The following is a 20,458-nucleotide window of genomic DNA, read 5'->3' on the forward strand; positions in this document are numbered from 1 at the left end:
AGAGGTAGCACATCATAGCTGAAGGTTGTAAATATATGTTATCGCTGCCCGAGTGCCCGTGCAATAGGTTATCCATTATCCAGTATCTAATCACATCACTTATAAAGAGGATAGAAGTTAACCACCTGAGTGTAACTAAAGTATAATTTTATATTCAATTTAAAACTATACCTGGGTTTAAATATTTCTCACAAACATACTTTCAAAAATGTTATTTTAGGCTACAAGCTGAAAATTTTGCTTCAATTCACAGCTTCTTTTCTTTCAGATCTTTGGTGATGGTGAATCTAACATTAGATAAATGTAAAAAGAGACACTTGCTGACTTAACATGCTTAACCATTAACTGGAAACTTCAGTAAAACATGTCAGCTACTAGAAGTAGAACATTTGTATACCTTATTGGTTCCACCGACTGAAATAAAGGGAAACAAATTGCCCTCAAATGGGCAAATACTCAAGGTATTTTTCTTCAAACACACTGATTTGAAGAAAACTGTCCATGATGCTGCTGTGACCTCTATAGACATGGCAATTCCTTTTTGGGAGAGAGCTAGAATCCCACTGAGGGCAAAGCAGCATCTGATCACAAAGTTAGAAAAGGTGTTCGGAAAATGGAAAACATTGAAAAAGACCAAGAATCGCAATACAGACAAGCAGAAGAAAGATGAAACAGTGTTTTGTGAATCTTTGGAGGACTTGTTTGACATGGCACATCAGGATGTCCTAACAATGATAAAGTTTGAAGATGACAGACAGTTCCTACTTGCTCAGCGAGAGAAAGGTAGAAGGGGATGCATGGCAGGCATAGATAAAATAGAAACTGCCAAAGAACAAAGAGCAGAAAAAAGGAAAGCTGCAGAAGCAAAATACAAAGAGAAACTGGAGGAGCCTGGACCATCTAATGTCTCACTACCTGACACTGTCTCCAGCCAGAGTGAAGAGAACACAGAAAGTCCAGATGAAGAATTTGTTATGCCAGTGCCACAAAAAGCCAGTAAAATTAAAGCTGTTGTAACACCAGGACTTGCAGCAGCATTGGATAGGACCAAAACAACACACAGAAGTGCCACCTATATTCTGACTGAAACGGCAGCAAGTCTTGGTCATGATGCAAGCAACTTAAATATCATTATCATGTAAAGGATGTTCTCTTATGTTACACAGCTGTATAATTGGTTCTTGTGCTGATTCATACATTTTTGAATATTAAGTACTGCAAGGCATAAAGAATATTATTGTTTGGAGCTAGATCAAAATATATGTGGAAATATATAAAGCATAGACTTATTTAAATTTATCAATAATGAAACAGTATTTCATCAATAAAATGAAAATGCAATGTTTGTTACAAAATCTTCGCTACCCCAGTATGTAGGTATTGTAGGAGCATGATACATGTACGAGAAGAACTGCATCTCACAATTCATGTTTTAGTGTTAACTATTTTATGGGATATGAAAAGATTTGATTTTCCAATGTATTGCCATAATTTCTGTCCTGACATATCAATATTAAACTGACAGAAATAATTTGGAAATATCTGGAAATGACCATACTATATGACAAAGTTATTGCCAGCAAAATCTTTAAGGGCTGTGTGCTACCAGTAAAAATAATTAGAGTTTTATGAAATTGTACATGTGTTTTTATGTTAGGTACAACAAATTTAGAGGGTGAGACTTGAAGTTTTTTGAAAAAAAAATTTGACCATTTTTATGGACCACCCTAGTCAGCAGACATTATATTTATTTTTGCATTATCAGTGTAGCTTATAGTATTACTGATTCTCCATTGTCATTTCTGAATTTGTTTTTTTTTTAATCATTCTGAAATTTCTACCTTTATATTGGGCTACAAACTACTGGAGCCAGAATTTTGAATTTTGATCTACATTTTTCACAGACTGGAATGTTGGAATTGGGCCAAAATTTGGTAATAAGAGGAACCACCTGCATTATTTTGACTGGTGTTTCCGAAGATCATTATTTTCACCAGTTGAAAGAAATGGATCCAGTTGTCAAATTTCTTTTGTATTAGTGGAACTTTCTGGCTGACAGGTCATCTTATGTCTGTACTCTTATGTGAAATCCACAGTGGAGTTTTAAAGGCTAAAGGAGCACACAATCAAATTTATTCAAAGTTAAAATGTCCCCTTGTGAGGGCTTTAAATTGTGTTCTGCTTTTATTCTAATACTCCAAAGGTTTGAATTAGTGGACACTGTTTATGGAATGATGTGCGGGTGTGAATGTGTTTGTCTATATGTGGCCTCGCGACAGACTGGTGTCCTGTCCAGTGTGTACCCTGCCTCGCGCTCTATGACCGCTGGGATAGGTTCCAGCACCCCGCGACCCTTAATTGGACTAAGCGGTCCAATTAACCTTCCATTCCATTTCCAAAATTCCATTAACTTTAACTAGTAATGACTTCATGACTTTCTTTGCTAACAAAATTTTAACTATTAGAGAAAAAATTACTCATAACCATCCCAAAGACGTATCGTTATCTTTGGCTGCTTTCAGTGATGCCGGTATTTGGTTAGACTCTTTCTCTCCAATTGTTCTGTCTGAGTTATTTTCATTAGTTACTTCATCCAAACCATCAACATGTTTATTAGACCCCATTCCTACCAGGCTGCTCAAGGAAGCCCTACCATTATTTAATGCTTCGATCTTAAATATGATCAATCTATCTTTGTTAGTTGGCTATGTACCACAGGCTTTTAAGGTGGCAGTAATTAAACCATTACTTAAAAAGCCATCACTTGACCCAGCTATCTTAGCTAATTATAGGCCAATCTCCAACCTTCCTTTTCTCTCAAAAATTCTTGAAAGGGTAGTTGTAAAACAGCTAACTGATCATCTGCAGAGGAATGGTCTATTTGAAGAGTTTCAGTCAGGTTTTAGAATTCATCATAGTACAGAAACAGCATTAGTGAAGGTTACAAATGATCTTCTTATGGCCTCGGACAGTGGACTCATCTCTGTGCTTGTTCTGTTAGACCTCAGTGCTGCTTTTGATACTGTTGACCATAAAATTTTATTACAGAGATTAGAGCATGCCATAGGTATTAAAGGCACTGCGCTGCGGTGGTTTGAATCATATTTGTCTAATAGATTACAATTTGTTCATGTAAATGGGGAATCTTCTTCACAGACTAAAGTTAATTATGGAGTTCCACAAGGTTCTGTGCTAGGACCAATTTTATTCACTTTATACATGCTTCCCTTAGGCAGTATTATTAGACGGTATTGCTTAAATTTTCATTGTTACGCAGATGATACCCAGCTTTATCTATCCATGAAGCCAGAGGACACACACCAATTAGCTAAACTGCAGGATTGTCTTACAGACATAAAGACATGGATGACCTCTAATTTCCTGCTTTTAAACTCAGATAAAACTGAAGTTATTGTACTTGGCCCCACAAATCTTAGAAACATGGTGTCTAACCAGATCCTTACTCTGGATGGCATTACCCTGACCTCTAGTAATACTGTGAGAAATCTTGGAGTCATTTTTGATCAGGATATGTCATTCAAAGCGCATATTAAACAAATATGTAGGACTGCTTTTTTGCATTTACGCAATATCTCTAAAATCAGAAAGGTCTTGTCTCAGAGTGATGCTGAAAAACTAATTCATGCATTTATTTCCTCTAGGCTGGACTATTGTAATTCATTATTATCAGGTTGTCCTAAAAGTTCCCTAAAAAGCCTTCAGTTAATTCAAAATGCTGCAGCTAGAGTACTGACGGGGACTAGAAGGAGAGAGCATATCTCACCCATATTGGCCTCTCTTCATTGGCTTCCTGTTAATTCTAGAATAGAATTTAAAATTCTTCTTCTTACTTATAAGGTTTTGAATAATCAGGTCCCATCTTATCTTAGGGACCTCGTAGTACCATATCACCCCAATAGAGCGCTTCGCTCTCAGACTGCAGGCTTACTTGTAGTTCCTAGGGTTTGTAAGAGTAGAATGGGAGGCAGAGCCTTCAGCTTTCAGGCTCCTCTCCTGTGGAACCAGCTCCCAATTCAGATCAGGGAGACAGACACCCTCTCTACTTTTAAGATTAGGCTTAAAACTTTCCTTTTTGCTAAAGCTTATAGTTAGGGCTGGATCAGGTGACCCTGAACCATCCCTTAGTTATGCTGCTATAGACGTAGACTGCTGGGGGGTTCCCATGATGCACTGTTTCTTTCTCTTTTTGCTCTGTATGCACCACTCTGCATTTAATCATTAGTGATTGATCTCTGCTCCCCTCCACAGCATGTCTTTTTCCTGGTTCTCTCCCTCAGCCCCAACCAGTCCCAGCAGAAGACTGCCCCTCCCTGAGCCTGGTTCTGCTGGAGGTTTCTTCCTGTTAAAAGGGAGTTTTTCCTTCCCACTGTAGCCAAGTGCTTGCTCACAGGGGGTCGTTTTGACCGTTGGGGTTTTACATAATTATTGTATGGCCTTGCCTTACAATATAAAGCGCCTTGGGGCAACTGTTTGTTGTGATTTGGCGCTATATAAAAAAATTAAAAGAGAAAAGAGAAAGAGCGGTTGAAGATGAGTGTCTGTGTGTGTTTATGGAATTTTTTTTAACTTTTTTTGTGGAGGTGATGGTGCCATGTATGACCTCTTACATGGAGGCTCAGTGCAGCAGTGATGACCTCCTTTGGAATTGGTGATGGTGGTGGGGGGTGTCTTTCACTGTAGCCACTGTTTTGTATGTTTTTGTTTTTCAGGAGCTCCAGGTTCCCCTCATTTGACTCCTGGGTCTCCTGACCTCCCACTGGGGGCTTCAAGTCCAGCTGGTGTTTCTGGAGCAGCGGGCTCAAACTCTGGCTGCAGTCAGGATGGAGTGCACTACTTCAGTGTGATGTGGTGTAAGGCCAGTAAGAAGAAACACAAGCGGTGGGAGGGTGATGCAGTCCTGGTAACAAGAGGACGTACAGCCACGCTCAAAGACATGGAGGGCAAGGACATTGGCAAAGGTGGGGTGGACACTCTTCCATATATGGTTTGTAGTTTTGTATTTGTGGCTTGAATTGAGAATCATTAGAATAGTTTTGCGAATCTTTTGTGTGTAGGTAGTGGTTACAAGGTGTCAGAACTGGCCTCGTTGTGTGAGGGTGAGACGCTGATGATTGGTGGGAAGGAGGTGGAAGTTATGGGAGTCATTTCTCCAGAGGATTTTGTGAAAGGAAGATGTTTCCAACAAGTCCAAATAGAGACAGAGGAGTCAAATACAAGACCAGCTCAACCTCCCTGCCATCGCATAGCATCAAAACCTTTCTGCCCTCCAACAATGGTGGGCAGGGCAGAGCAGCCAAGATCCAAACCAGAGATGCAACAAACATGCAGACCTCGCTATGATCCTCTAGCTCCAGGTATGTAGAGTGAAACAGACATGATTATGGGAATGGATACTGTTGTTCTAGAAAATAACAAATACCAAACCATAACTTTTGTTACTGCTTGGTGTGCATGCTTTCTTTTATTCTGTGGACCATCCGATCCTTGTAATAAATGTAGACCAGTCTGGAAATGTATTGAAATAGTTTACTATTCATCAGAAAGACTTTTGTTATTTTTGTGGCAAGAGACTACTGTTCCTCTTCTATGCAGTAACCTGTGAAGTACCTCAAGGTTTAATTTTAGGACTGCTGCATTTTGATATGTTACCTTACAGCTTGTCATGTGACATTGCTTTCCATTAGCATTTGAAGCAATAAGTATATAATCATTATTGGTTATTATAGAATATTTATTTATTTATTTAATTTTTGTGCTGTAAAAAACGTGGTGTTGAGGTTATGTCACAGATATGGTTAAAAACTGACTAATTTGGCCCAATATCATAAGGTGATCGAGACATGTAGAGTTCAGTGTCATCAACATAGCTCACAGAGAGAAAAATTTCACAAAACATATTTTGATTTACCCAAAGGAAATAACCTACAACCCCAATTCCAATGAAGTTGGGACGTTGGGTAAAATGTAAATAAAAACAGAATACAATGATTTGCAAATCCTCTTTAACCTATATTCACTTGAATACACCACAAAGACAAGATATTTAATGTTCAAACTGATCAACTTTATTGTTTTTGTGCAAATATTTGCTCATTTTGAAATGGATGCTTGCAACACGTTTCAAAAAAGCTGGGACAGTGGTATGTTTCCCACTGTGTTCCATCACCTTTCCTTCTAACAACACTCAATAAGCGTTTGGGAATTTAGGACACTAATTGTTGAAGCTTTGTAGGGGAAATTCTTTCCCATTCTTGCTTGATGTACGACTTCAGTTGTTCAACAGTCCGGGGTCTCCGTTGTCATATTTTGCGCTTCATAATGCGCCACACATTTTCATTGGGCGACAGGTCTGGACTGCAGGCACACCAGTCTAGTACCTGCACTCTTTTACTACAAAGCCACGCTGTTGTAACACGTGCAGAATGTGGCTTGGCATTGTCTTGCTGAAATAAGCAGGGACGTCCCTGAAAAAAGATGTTGCTTGGATGGCAGCATGTGTTGCTCCTAAAGCTGGATATACCTTTCAGCATTGATGGTGCCATCACAGATGTGTAAGTTGCCCATGCCATGGGCACTAAAACACCCCCATACCATCACAGATGCTGGCTTTTGAGCTTTGCGCTGGTAACAATGTGGATGGTCTTTTTCCTGTTTTGTCCAGAGGACACAGCGTCCATGATTTCCAAAAACAATTTGAAATGTAGATTCATCAGACCACAGCACACTTTTCCACTTTGCGTCTGTCCATTTCAAATGAACTCGGGCACAGAGAAGGCAGCGGCTTTTCTGGATGTTGTTGATGTATGGCTTTCGCTTTGCATAGTAGAGTTTTAACTTGCACTTGTAGATGTAGTGACGAACTGTGATAAACTGGACCTTCAAATCTCGGTTGTCGTCCTGCGTCTTTGTTTGTCTGTGTGATTATTGTTTTTCTGTGCTGATGGGGGTTTTTTTTTTCCTCATTGCTGCTGTGTAACGCAGCGGCTATGAGGGGTTTTTTCTCTTTCTTCCCTCGTGTGTGCTTTTTTATATGTGTTTATGTACCGGACCGGCCTGTGTGTGTTGTGTGTTATGTGTGTGTCGTTTGTTATGGGTCGGTCTTGGTTTGCTCAGCCCTGCTGTTGAACAAGGCAGGGATGTACATCTGGAGCTGGTCCCTGGGCGCCTAATGGCGACTTCTGCTCCTAATTGGCAATTAGGATGGGTTAAATGCAGTAGACACATTTCATTGTGCAGGGAACATGTTCTTTTGTGCATATGACAATAAAATTCTTTTGAATCCTTTGAATCCCTTTTGAACTGTGTTAACTGACAATGATTTTCTGAAGTGTTCCTGAGCCTATGCAGTAAGATCCTTTACACAATGATGTCGGTTTTTAATGCAGTGCCGCCCGAGGTATCAAAGGTCACGAGCGTTCAATGTTGGTCTCGGCCTTGTCGCTTACGTGTAGAAAGTTCACCAAATTCTCTGAATCTTCTGATTATATTATGGGCTGTAGATGGAATCCCTAAATTCCTTGCAATTGAATATTGAGAAAAATTGGTGATCCTTGCCCCATCTTTGCTTGTGAACAGCTGAGCCTTTTGGGGATGCTCCTTTTATACCCAATCATGACACTCACCTGTTTCCAATTAGGTGTTCTTTGAGCATTCATCAACTTTCCCAGTCTTTTGTTGCCCGTCCCAACTGTTTTAAAATGTGTTGCAGACGTCCATTTCAAAATGAGCAAATACTTGCACAAAAACAACAACGTTTATCAGTTTGAACATTAAATATCTTGCCTTTGTGGTGTATTCAGTTGAATATAGGTTGAAGAGGATTTGCAAATCATTGTATTCTGTTTTAATTTACATTTTACACAATGTCCCAACTTCATTGAAAGTGGGGTTGTAGAAACCTCAGAGTAATCACTGACCCAAAATTAAACTGTGGGGCCTTATTATGCAGACGTATGTCAGAACCAACACTTTATGATCTTTAGAACATGAAATACTGTTTTATCTGGACCCCCCCCCCCTCAAAAAAAAATACCCATTCTCAGTTAATTCAAAATTCTGCTGCACAAGTGGTGACTGACTGAAACATATTAACCATTTTAAAACTACTTCAAGTTAGATTTCAAAGTTACGTCATTAGTTTACAAGACGCTATACATTAGATCCTTTTATTACCTCTCGTTTATCTTCCAAAGAGAAACACTCATTTGTTCATTATATCTGTCTCGATATTATCAGTATCTTGTGATCGCCTTAGTCTCCATGTAACCATGTACATGTAACCATGTTCGTATGTCTGCATGTTAGTAAGATATTTTATGAACATCCAATCTGATTTTGATCAAGCTTGGACCTGTGCATCTAAATAAGTGATTATAAATTTTTATTTATTTTTGTTAGTCGGTCAGCTGTCAAGGTCAGATTTTCAACCTCATACTGTTATATAGAATACTGGCTAATTTTATGGAAATTACTTCAGTTATTTTTGATTGTTTGAAAGCTCATATAACATTTTTGCTGCTTGCCTGATACTTGGGTATGTGGTTACGGGGTGTCACTGTGCTCTTTCAGCACTTTTGATCTAGTTGAAGAAGAAATCTTGCTAGTACATGTTGTTTAACATCTAAAGACATATTTTTACAAAGACACACTCTGTATTGATGTTTTCTCATATTTTTTATCCGCTTTTTTTATTTTTTTAGGTGCACTGGTGATGCCACGTCCTTCACCAAATCACCAGTGGTCTCATAATAAGTTGGGGCTTCCTGTAGTTGATGTTGTTGTGGACCCACATATGACCGCTCATCTTCGTCCTCACCAGAGAGACGGCTTGTTATTTCTCTATGAGTGTGTCATGGGCATGAGGTGACAGAGTTGTGACACATCATGACATGTTCATTAGGTGTCCTGTAATGAATTTTTTTTAATGTGGTGCAATGTGTTCCTTAGAGCTGTGGATTGTTACGGGGCTATCCTTGCTGATGAAATGGGTCTGGGAAAGACCCTCCAGAGCGTGGCGCTGGCCTGGACGTTACTCAGGCAGGGGCCGTACGGTGGAAAGCCAGTTGCTAATCGTGTCCTTGTGGTTACTCCTGGCAGTTTAGTGAAGAACTGGAGTGCAGAATTTAACAAATGGCTGGGCCGTGAGAGGATCAGCGTTTTCACTGTGGATCAGGTGAGGAAGATGGGTTTTTCTGTTTTTGTACTAAAAAAAACTTGACAGGTGAGTGATTCCAGGTCATTTTCATTGTGTTGCTTCCATTTCTGTAAATAGCTGATTTACTCAGTTCTGAAATCTGGCCTGTATTAAGAATTTTTTTTATTGCGTTTGTAGGACCACAGGGTAGAGCAGTTTGTGGTTTCTCCTCTGCACAGTGTTCTCGTAATAAGCTATGAGATGCTGCTGCGCAGCTTGGAGCAGGTATTCTGTTTTAAAATCGTCTATCAGTTGTGTGCAGCGAGTTGCAAATGCATCCATCAGCTGATATTAAATTTTGTGTTTTCAGGTGCAGAAAATGGAGTTTGGACTAGTGATTTGTGATGAAGGTCACAGACTAAAGAACAGCAACATCAAAACTTCCTCTGCCCTCAGCAGCCTCAGCTGTAATCGCAGAGTCATACTTACAGGTACGGTGATGTGCTGCGAGACGGTGATAAATGAGTTTACAGTTACAACTACAAGGTCTGGCAAATGCTTTATTTGAAATTTTCTTGGTTTTTGAAAGGAACTCCAGTACAGAATGACCTGCAGGAGTTCTACGCTATTATAGAGTTTGTGAACCCTGGGATTCTCGGGTCAACAACTGCATATAGGAAAGTTTATGAGGAGCCGATACTGCGATCCAGACAGCCTTCCTGTCATGAAGTAAAGTTTCCTGTGTGATTTGTGGTTGTCTATCTATATATAAAAATTATTCCCTTGTATACAGCCTCCCACATCTGTTATTAAACTTGGTCTACCTCTGTGAATAGGAAGAGAGAATTCTGGGAGAAGAGCGGGCAGCTGAGCTTTCCCGCTTGACTGGTATGTTCATCCTGAGACGGACACAAGAGATCATCAATCACTACCTGCCGCCACGCCTCGACTGGACTTTGTTCTGTGAGCCCTCCACTCTCCAGTGTAACCTGTACAAGCACCTCCTGTGCCATCGAGTCTTCAGAGCGTGCCTACAGGGCTCCATGCAAACTCACGCACACTTTGTCTGCATTACTGCACTAAAAAAGCTCTGTAACCACCCAGGCTTGCTCTACTCAACTGTCAAGGCAATTATATATACACACATGCACACTACTTTTGACTTTGCATCCAAGTCCTGACTGTGTGTTATGCTTTCAGGAGAAAACTGACAATGGTTCAGTGGAGAGCACTTTATATGAGGGCTTGGCAAATCTCTTCCCAGAATCCTACTCGTCAGGTAGATTCAGCACTGCTGACTCCGGAAAACTCCTGGTGCTGTCGGATTTACTGGTCGCCATCAGACAACTCAGTTCTTCAGACAGGTTAATATGTGTTTAAAGTTTGGCCCTGTGTACTGTGTTTCTGTAAATATATCAGTGCATACAGTTCTCGTGAGAACTGTTGCCACACTGTATTGTAAGTCCAGCATTTAAAAAAATATATATGTTCAGAAATAATTTCAAATGGTCAAATTTTGTATAATCAGAATATTAATAAAATGTTCTGTGTCATTGAACAACAACAAAAACTGAAACTGGATCATTGTGCAGGTTTTGTCTGTTGCGTCAACAGTCATAGCTTCATGGTGGAGAGGAGAAGAGAAGGACTTAAATATGGGAAAAACAGATCAGATTAAGGTGAAGTCTCCCAGGAGCCTTCTGATGAACTGTATCCATAATTTATAGTATTCTTTTTAAGAAAATCCATATTTGTTCCACTCAACCATGAAGCTGCATGACTGGTAATGCAACAGACATGTTGCACTATGCACAGCTTCTCCAGTCAGATAAACAGAAGCCTATAATGCTTTCAGAATTATCATACGCGTCTTGGTGACTTCCCTCTCTTGGCTTTTTTCTTGCACGGACACTCTGTTTTTGAGGACTGTTTGCTCCAGACAGACTTGCCATACATGTTTGTATTTCTGAATGATCGATTTACAACATATAAACTCCAAGAACATAATTGGGCGGCGCAGTCTCATTTGAGGGTGGGCGCTAAAGGGTTAAAATATGACGCATATGATGCAATAATCCTACATCCGGGGACAGCCCTCATCTGTCCCCATCAGAAACATGGCACTTTTTCTGGGTTTCTTGGCAAATTACACAGCAAACAAAGTAAAAATGCAAAGAAAAAGTGACGATATGGTGGAAAGTGGACATTTTCCAGCCACAACCTGCAGGGGTACACCGACACTGTACTCTCTTACATTAAGAACTGTGTTGACACTGTCACCGTCCTCAAAAGGGTCAGAGTTTTTTCAAACCAGAAGCCCTGGATGAACAGTGCAGTCCAGTCCCTATTAAAAAGCTGCAACACCGCCTTTAATTCAGGGGACAGGGCCCTGTACAGCGCGGCCAGGTCCGATCTGAAAAGAGGCATCAGAGAGGCCAAGGCTGCCTACAAGAAAAAGGTAGAGGACCACTTTGCTGCAAATAACCCCAGAAGGATGTGGCAGGGAATAAATTATATAGCCAACTACAGAAGCAGCAACCCAGGAAATGCTAGGTCTGACGCCTCGCTGGCAGAGGAGCTGAACCGCTTCTTTGCCCGCTTCGAAGCAGACAGACCAGCAGCAACCCCACACCCACCACCCTCCAGCACTAGCACGCTAACACTTCAGGAACACGAAGTGAGACGTGTGCTGAAGGCGATGCACCCCAGGAAGGCTGCTGGCCCTGATGGTGTACAAGGAAAGGTACACAAAGCGTGTGCTGACCAACTGGCTGGAGTTTTCACCTGCATCTTCAACCTGTCCCTATCGCAGGCCATCATTCCACTCTGCCTCAAATCCTCCACCATCATTCCAGTCCCAACGAAGTCAGCAGTGGAGAACATAAATAACTACAGGCCTTCATAGATAATTGGCAAAGCTTCTGGGGAAAACCTGGTCTTGTTAGGAGAGACGGCATCCATCCCACTTTGGATGGAGCAGCTCTCATTTCTAGAAATCTGGCCAATTTTCTTAAATCATCCAAACCGTGACTATCCAGGGTTGGGACCAGGAAGCAGAGTTGTAGTGTTACACACCTCTCTGCAGCTTCTCTCCCCCTGCCATCCCCTCATTACCCCATCCCCGTAGAGATGGTGCCTGCTCCCAGACTACCAATAACCAGCAAAAATCTATTTAAGCATAAAAATTCAAAAAGAAAAAATAATATAGCACCTTCAACTGCACCACAGACTAAAACAGTTAAATGTGGTCTATTAAACATTAGGTCTCTCTCTTCTAAGTCCCTGTTGGTAAATGATATAATAATTGATCAACATATTGATTTATTCTGCCTTACAGAAACCTGGTTACAGCAGGATGAATATGTTAGTTTAAATGAGTCAACACCCCCGAGTCACACTAACTGTCAGAATGCTCGTAGCACAGGCCGGGGTGGAGGATTAGCAGCAATCTTCCATTCCAGCTTATTAATTAATCAAAAACCCAGACAGAGCTTTAATTCATTTGAAAGCTTGACTCTTAGTCTTGTCCATCCAAATTGGAAGTCCCAAAACCCAGTTTTATTTGTTATCTATCGTCCACCTGGTCGTTACTGTGAGTTTCTCTGTGAATTTTCAGACCTTTTGTCTGACTTAGTGCTTAGCTCAGATAAGATAATTATAGTGGGCGATTTTAACATCCACACAGATGCTGAGAATGACAGCCTCAACACTGCATTTAATCTATTATTAGACTCTATTGGCTTTGCTCAAAAAGTAAATGAGTCCACCCACCACTTTAATCATATCTTAGATCTTGTTCTGACTTATGGTATGGAAATAGAAGACTTAACAGTATTCCCTGAAAACTCCCTTCTGTCTGATCATTTCTTAATAACATTTACATTTACTCTGATGGACTACCCAGCAGTGGGGAATAAGTTTCATTACACTAGAAGTCTTTCAGAAAGCGCTGTAACTAGGTTTAAGGATATGATTCCTTCTTTATGTTCTCTAATGCCATATACCAACACAGTGCAGAGTAGCTACCTAAACTCTGTAAGTGAGATAGAGTATCTCGTCAATAGTTTTACATCCTCATTGAAGACAACTTTGGATGCTGTAGCTCCTCTGAAAAAGAGAGCTTTAAATCAGAAGTGCCTGACTCCGTGGTATAACTCACAAACTCGTAGCTTAAAGCAGATAACCCGTAAGTTGGAGAGGAAATGGCGTCTCACTAATTTAGAAGATCTTCACTTAGCCTGGAAAAAGAGTCTGTTGCTCTATAAAAAAAAGCCCTCCGTAAAGCTAGGACATCTTTCTACTCATCACTAATTGAAGAAAATAAGAACAACCCCAGGTTTCTTTTCAGCACTGTAGCCAGGCTGACAAAGAGTCAGAGCTCTATTGAGCTGAGTAGTCCATTAACTTTAACTAGTAATGACTTCATGACTTTCTTTGCTAACAAAATTTTAACTATTAGAGAAAAAAATTACACATAACCATCCCAAAGACGTATCGTTATCTTTGGCTGCTTTCAGTGATGCCGGTTTTTGGTTAGACTCTTTCTCTCCGATTGTTCTGTCTGAGTTATTTTCATTAGTTACTTCATCCAAACCATCAACATGTTTATTAGACCCCTTTCCTACCAGGCTGCTCAAGGAAGCCCTACCATTATTTAATGCTTCGATCTTAAATATGATCAATCTATCTTTGTTAGTTGGCTATGTACCACAGGCTTTTAAGGTGGCAGTAATTAAACCATTACTTAAAAAGCCATCACTTGACCCAGCTATCTTAGCTAATTATAGGCCAATCTCCAACCTTCCTTTTCTCTCAAAAATTCTTGAAAGGGTAGTTGTAAAACAGCTAACTGATCATCTGCAGAGGAATGGTCTATTTGAAGAGTTTCAGTCAGGTTTTAGAATTCATCATAGTACAGAAACAGCATTAGTGAAGGTTACAAATGATCTTCTTATGGCCTCGGACAGTGGACTCATCTCTGTGCTTGTTCTGTTAGACCTCAGTGCTGCTTTTGATACTGTTGACCATAAAATTTTATTACAGAGATTAGAGCATGCCATAGGTATTAAAGGCACTGCGTTGCGGTGGTTTGAATCATATTTGTCTAATAGATTACAATTTGTTCATGTAAATGGGGAATCTTCTTCACAGACTAAAGTTAATTATGGAGTTCCACAAGGTTCTGTGCTAGGACCAATTTTATTCACTTTATACATGCTTCCCTTAGGCAGTATTATTAGACGGTATTGCTTAAATTTTCATTGTTACGCAGATGATACCCAGCTTTATCTATCCATGAAGCCAGAGGACACACACCAATTAGCTAAACTGCAGGATTGTCTTACAGACATAAAGACATGGATGACCTCTAATTTCCTGCTTTTAAACTCAGATAAAACTGAAGTTATTGTACTTGGCCCCACAAATCTTAGAAACATGGTGTCTAACCAGATCCTTACTCTGGATGGCATTACCCTGACCTCTAGTAATACTGTGAGAAATCTTGGAGTCATTTTTGATCAGGATATGTCATTCAAAGCGCATATTAAACAAATATGTAGGACTGCTTTTTTGCATTTACGCAATATCTCTAAAATCAGAAAGGTCTTGTCTCAGAGTGATGCTGAAAAACTAATTCATGCATTTATTTCCTCTAGGCTGGACTATTGTAATTCATTATTATCAGGTTGTCCTAAAAGTTCCCTAAAAAGCCTTCAGTTAATTCAAAATGCTGCAGCTAGAGTACTGACGGGGACTAGAAGGAGAGAGCATATCTCACCCATATTGGCCTCTCTTCATTGGCTTCCTGTTAATTCTAGAATAGAATTTAAAATTCTTCTTCTTACTTATAAGGTTTTGAATAATCAGGTCCCATCTTATCTTAGGGACCTCGTAGTACCATATCACCCCAATAGAGCGCTTCGCTCTCAGACTGCAGGCTTACTTGTAGTTCCTAGGGTTTGTAAGAGTAGAATGGGAGGCAGAGCCTTCAGCTTTCAGGCTCCTCTCCTGTGGAACCAGCTCCCAATTCAGATCAGGGAGACAGACACCCTCTCTACTTTTAAGATTAGGCTTAAAACTTTCCTTTTTGCTAAAGCTTATAGTTAGGGCTGGATCAGGTGACCCTGAACCATCCCTTAGTTATGCTGCTATAGACGTAGACTGCTGGGGGGTTCCCATGATGCATTGTTTCTTTCTCTTTTTGCTCTGTATGCACCACTCTGCATTTAATCATTAGTGATTGATCTCTGCTCCCCTCCACAGCATGTCTTTTTCCTGGTTCTCTCCCTCAGCCCCAACCAGTCCCAGCAGAAGACTGCCCCTCCCTGAGCCTGGTTCTGCTGGAGGTTTCTTCCTGTTAAAAGGGAGTTTTTCCTTCCCACTGTAGCCAAGTGCTTGCTCACAGGGGGTCATTTTGACCGTTGGGGTTTTACATAATTATTGTATGGCCTTACCTTACAATATAAAGCGCCTTGGGGCAACTGTTTGTTGTGATTTGGCGCTATATAAAAAAATTGATTGATTGATTGATTGACTGTTGCACTTACACCTGTGGTCATGAAGTGTTTTGAAAGACTGGTCTCTCAGCACATCAGGGCCTGTCTGCCTCCCCCTCTGGACCCCCACCAGTTTGCGTACAGGGCAAACCGCTCCACAGAGGACACTATCACCACAGCTCTCCACACCGCACCGAGCCAACTGGAGCACCAGGGGAGCTATGTGAGGATGCCCTTCCTGGACTTCAGCTCAGCCTTCAACCACATCATCCTGGAGATCCTGGTCCAGAAACTGACACATCTGGGCATCTCCACCCCCCTCTGCCTGGATCAAGGACTTCCTCACAAACCGCCCACAGTCCGTGAAACTTGGCCCCCACCTTTCCTCCACCATCACACTTAGCACCAGTTCCCCTCAAGGCTGTGTATTGAGCCCCCTCATGTTCGCCCTTTACACGCACGACTGCTCTCCGACCCATCCCACAAACACCATCATAAAGTTTGCGGATGACACCACCATGATTGGGCTAATCTCAGGGGGGGATGAGACTGACTACAGAGATGAGGTCAATCGACTATCAGCGTGATGTTCAGCTAACAACCTGCCGCTGAACACCACAAAAACAAAAGAAATAATCCTGGACTTCAGGAAGAACAGGGCTGACCCAGTCCCGCTCTACATACAAGGGGACTGTGTGGAAAGGGTCAGCTCCATCAGGTTCCTGGGAGTGCAGCTCTCTGACAGCCTCTCCTGGACTGCCAACACCAGAGTGGTGATGAAGAAAGCCCAGCAGCGACTCCACTTCCTGAGGGTGCTCAGGAGAAACAATCTGGAGGAGAAGCTGCTGGTGTTGTTCTACAGAGCCACCATCGAAAGCATCCTGACGTACTGCATCACAGCATGGTACAGGGGGTGCTCAGTAGTAGACAGAAGAGCACTGCAGAGGGTGATCAAAACGGCCCAGGGGATCACTGGTTGCTCTCTGTCAGCCTGGAAGACATTGCCAGCTCTCGCTACCTCAGCAGAGCTGCCAGCATCAGCAAAGACACATCCCACCCCAGCAAACACCTGTTTGACCTACTACCCTCCGGCCGATGGTATAGGTCAATCAAAACTAGGGCAAACAGACTCAGGGACAACTTTCTCCCCAGAGCGATCACTGCACTGAACAATAACAAATCACTCTAATCCGCACCTTTCAACTTTCTTGTGCAATATCTGTAAACCATGTGCAATATTCCCATGCAATATGATTCCACAGTTGTATATAATTCTCGTTTTACATTTTACTTGGTCCACATTTTATTTTATTTTGTTTTTACCTTATGTTTATATTAGTTGTACATATACTCTGAATAATTTACCGTTAAATTTCACTATCTTTTATATTGGCTAAAAATTACTCGCACCATGGAAAGCACCTTTTGGGAGTTGCACTCAAATCTCATTGTAATGCAAATTACAATGACAATAAAGGTGACTCTGATTCTGATGTGTTGCGGTTTGTTTATGACCTGGAGCTCAAACATGTTGAGGTGGTTGTGCAGGTGAGAGAACACAGCTACTCTGGTTAGTTGTGTAGGCTAACACTTACTGACATGACCTCTCCCATTTGCTTTGTCTTCCCTTCTCCACTGGGAACCAAAAAAAGCTGCACTTTTCATGACTGCTTTGGTGATTGCAGCCAAAAACGAAACTGTACACCATTTTCCGTTAGAAGTGATGCTGCATTTGTGTTGCGCAATGGGAGGCTGTCCCCGGAAGTGGTCAAATCCCACGATATCATGCAGGGGTTCAAGCGAGACTGCACTGCCCTATTCAGTGACTTGGAAATGTTCATGTATTCATCCCCTGACTAGTCTAAAGAATCTGCCAGTTAAAGGAGTGACTTACAGTAAATTCATTAATGTGTATCAGTAACTACTGTGTATATATCCTTCCTGTATTTTTTCAATTTCAAAATATGAAACCATTTTGTTTTGTTGTTCAATAACTTTGAGCATTTTAGAAAATATTTTGAAACTAAAAAAAAAATTGCCTTTTTAAATTCTGTGCTGGAAGTAAAATTCAGGTATGACAGTAATTCTGATGAGGATTGTATATGTTCCCTGTAGGGTGGTTGTAGTGTCCAACTATACACAGACACTGGACTTGCTGCAGGACCTGTGTGTGAGCATGAGCTATACTTTCTGTCGACTCGACGGACAGACCCCCATCAGCCAGCGGCAGCGGCTAGTTGACAATTTCAACAGCCCCTATTCTCAAAACTTCATCTTTTTGCTGAGCTCCAAGGCAGGTGGGGTGGGGCTGAACCTGATTGGTGCTTGCCACCTGGTGTTGTACGACATTGACTGGAACCCTGCCAATGACATTCAGGTAAGACGCATGCATATACAATTGCATAGAAGGTGTCAGAGCACACCTCAGTTTTAGCTAACTAAACATGTTGGTCGCCTCTGACTTTCAGTCATTGTCTTGCTGTTTCGCTGTAGCTGACCTCACTGTTTTACTTTCTCCAGAATTTAGGAAAGCATATATCATCTAAATTGCAGTGAGCTGAATTCATCCCCTCAAAAACAATAAATGGTACCATCTTATATCTCACCTGATTAAAAGGGTGTAAAATCAGAACAAAATCTTTCAAATCTGGTGAACTTTTATTCACAAGATCACTCAAAAATCAGTTTTGTTTTGCCTGTGAACGTAATATGAAATCAGAAGAGAAATTGGATACTTTGTTTTACAGCAGTAGCATTCTAACACATCTCCAACTCCATCATATGTGGAGCTGCAGAACAGACTGAGCGGCCAACATCCTTAAGTGCCCAACCTAAACCAATACTGTGAGCTGGCTGCAAGGCTTGGCTGGTGCTACCTAATCTTATAGGCAAGATGATCCCAACACTCAAAAAACACAGTTGTATGTTCACACAACCCTGCTGAAAGGATTTTGCATGAATTTAGCCAAAAAAGACTTCTTTCCTGTCAATGTGCATTGTTGACATTGCATGTAGCTTGAAATGAGCTCATCCTTTTCTGTCATTTCCAAATCTTACGTCTGATGGTCACTAAAGCCACTGCTATTTGTTAGTAGGACAATTATGAACACTGATTTGATTACACCTCATACACACTATCACTCAAAAGATTGAACACACTTCTCCATTCAGCGGAACAGAAGGCCAATTCTTGCACATTTGCATTCAGTTAAATAAATGTTTCCTAATTGTGAGTTTGAGAAAATGTTCACAATTACTGGTTAATGTCTTCAATCAACCAATGAGGTTTTGCTTTTAAAACCTATGCTGTCACCCATTTAAATGAAAACTTCAAGCAGGTCAGTCTAAAGTGCAACTCCGCTAGGGAGAAAGGTTGCAAAGGTGAATGATGATGAATATTGTCAATAGTCAACTGCAGATGAGGGTTTGAACTGTCATATTTATTAGTCTGAAAAGCATCACATCTATCACACATGAGCCACGCTTGATTGTCCAGTAGATGGCAGTGTCTACATGTCATTCTTCACAGCAGTGTGGCTGCCTTCTGTTTTTTGACTAGGCCATGGCTCGAGTATGGAGAGATGGCCAGATGAAGTCTGTGCACATTTATCGTCTCCTCACTGCAGGCAAGACCACACAAACGCACGCAGTGAGCCAGAAAATTCAACACGCTCTGGATCAGAGTGATTTACCGTTGTTTGTTGTTTCATCTCAGGCACCATTGAGGAGCGAATGTTCCAGAGACAAGTGTCCAAACAGGGGCTTTCTGGGTCAGTGGTTGACCTGGGCAAAAGGGCGGAGCACATCAGCTTCTCCACCAATGAGCTGCGAGATCTCTTCAGTCTGAGGGACACGCTCTGTCTGACTCATGACTTGCTGGATTGCACCTGTGCCATGGATGGATCGGCCCACGGTAGACGTATAGTCCCCCCCCCCCCCCCCCCACACACACACACACACACACATACATACATACATGCAGTACGTGAATAAGAGAGACTCATGTTCACTTTTAACTTCATTCTCAGCTGTCGTGGAAGAACAGACTGTCGATAGGCCATGTCAGCTCGGCCGTCAGGGTGACAGAAGCGGGGCAGTGCAGAAGCATCTCAGCATGTCCGAGCTGATGCAGTGGAGACATTTCTCTGGTGACACCCACACGTTTTCAGACCCCTACCTCGATCATGCACGAAACCACATCACCTTTGCATTCCAGACCACCATCTCTCACACAGCTCACTAAACAACACCGATTCAGAGGTCTGTGGACTAACTTTCAAAATCCGCTGCACCTTCATGTACGGCACGCATAATTCTACTGCTTGTTTGTTTTCAGGCACTCTGGGCTTTGACTGCAGCCTGGTTACCAACATCTGACTAAACACACAAACACATGTCTCTAGCCAACATCAGTAAAGTTCCTAACAGTTTCAAACATCGCAGTGAGATTTTTCTCTTCATCCCACTTTTTTTGTGGAGTTTGTTTCCTAAAAGAAATGTAAGTTTTGTATATTTCCTTTAAATAAATGAAATGAACAGTGTACATTATTTTTTTATTTTTATGCTTAAATAGAAAATGAGATAACGGCAACAAAGGCAAAAGCTTATTAATGACCAAAACAATATCATGAATATGTAACATAAAGCACAGAAACACCTTTTGCAAACTCAAAAAATAAGAAAATGCACTTGCCACAATTATGTTTTGGGAGAATCTTAGCAATTTAACGGTAATCTTTTTTTTTTTTTTTTTTGTTAGTTTCCACGCATACCCATTTCTCCCACTCTAAGGAATCACCCCGGACCC

The 20,458-nt window shown here is 41.3% G+C and overlaps 1 protein-coding gene across 1 annotated transcript in view; it reads left to right on the plus strand.

The window, feature by feature from the left end:
- Positions 1-20,161, plus strand: part of rad54b (RAD54 homolog B) — a 35,433-nt gene extending 15,272 nt beyond the window's left edge. Inside the window, exons 4-16 of the mRNA XM_034174874.1 lie at positions 4,731-4,979; positions 5,076-5,375; positions 8,721-8,883; positions 8,968-9,193; positions 9,353-9,439; positions 9,525-9,645; positions 9,744-9,883; positions 9,991-10,281; positions 10,355-10,518; positions 17,767-18,028; positions 19,211-19,277; positions 19,367-19,564; positions 19,680-20,161. Of these exons, the coding sequence (XP_034030765.1) occupies positions 4,731-4,979; positions 5,076-5,375; positions 8,721-8,883; positions 8,968-9,193; positions 9,353-9,439; positions 9,525-9,645; positions 9,744-9,883; positions 9,991-10,281; positions 10,355-10,518; positions 17,767-18,028; positions 19,211-19,277; positions 19,367-19,564; positions 19,680-19,894 (2,483 nt within the window). The 3' untranslated portion in view covers positions 19,895-20,161. The remainder of the gene's footprint in view (positions 1-4,730; positions 4,980-5,075; positions 5,376-8,720; positions 8,884-8,967; positions 9,194-9,352; positions 9,440-9,524; positions 9,646-9,743; positions 9,884-9,990; positions 10,282-10,354; positions 10,519-17,766; positions 18,029-19,210; positions 19,278-19,366; positions 19,565-19,679) is intronic.
- Positions 20,162-20,458: the final 297 nt, after the last annotated feature.

This window comes from Thalassophryne amazonica, chromosome 7 (genome assembly GCF_902500255.1).
Source record: "Thalassophryne amazonica chromosome 7, fThaAma1.1, whole genome shotgun sequence".
In the NCBI taxonomy this organism is placed as follows: Eukaryota; Metazoa; Chordata; class Actinopteri; order Batrachoidiformes; family Batrachoididae; genus Thalassophryne; species Thalassophryne amazonica.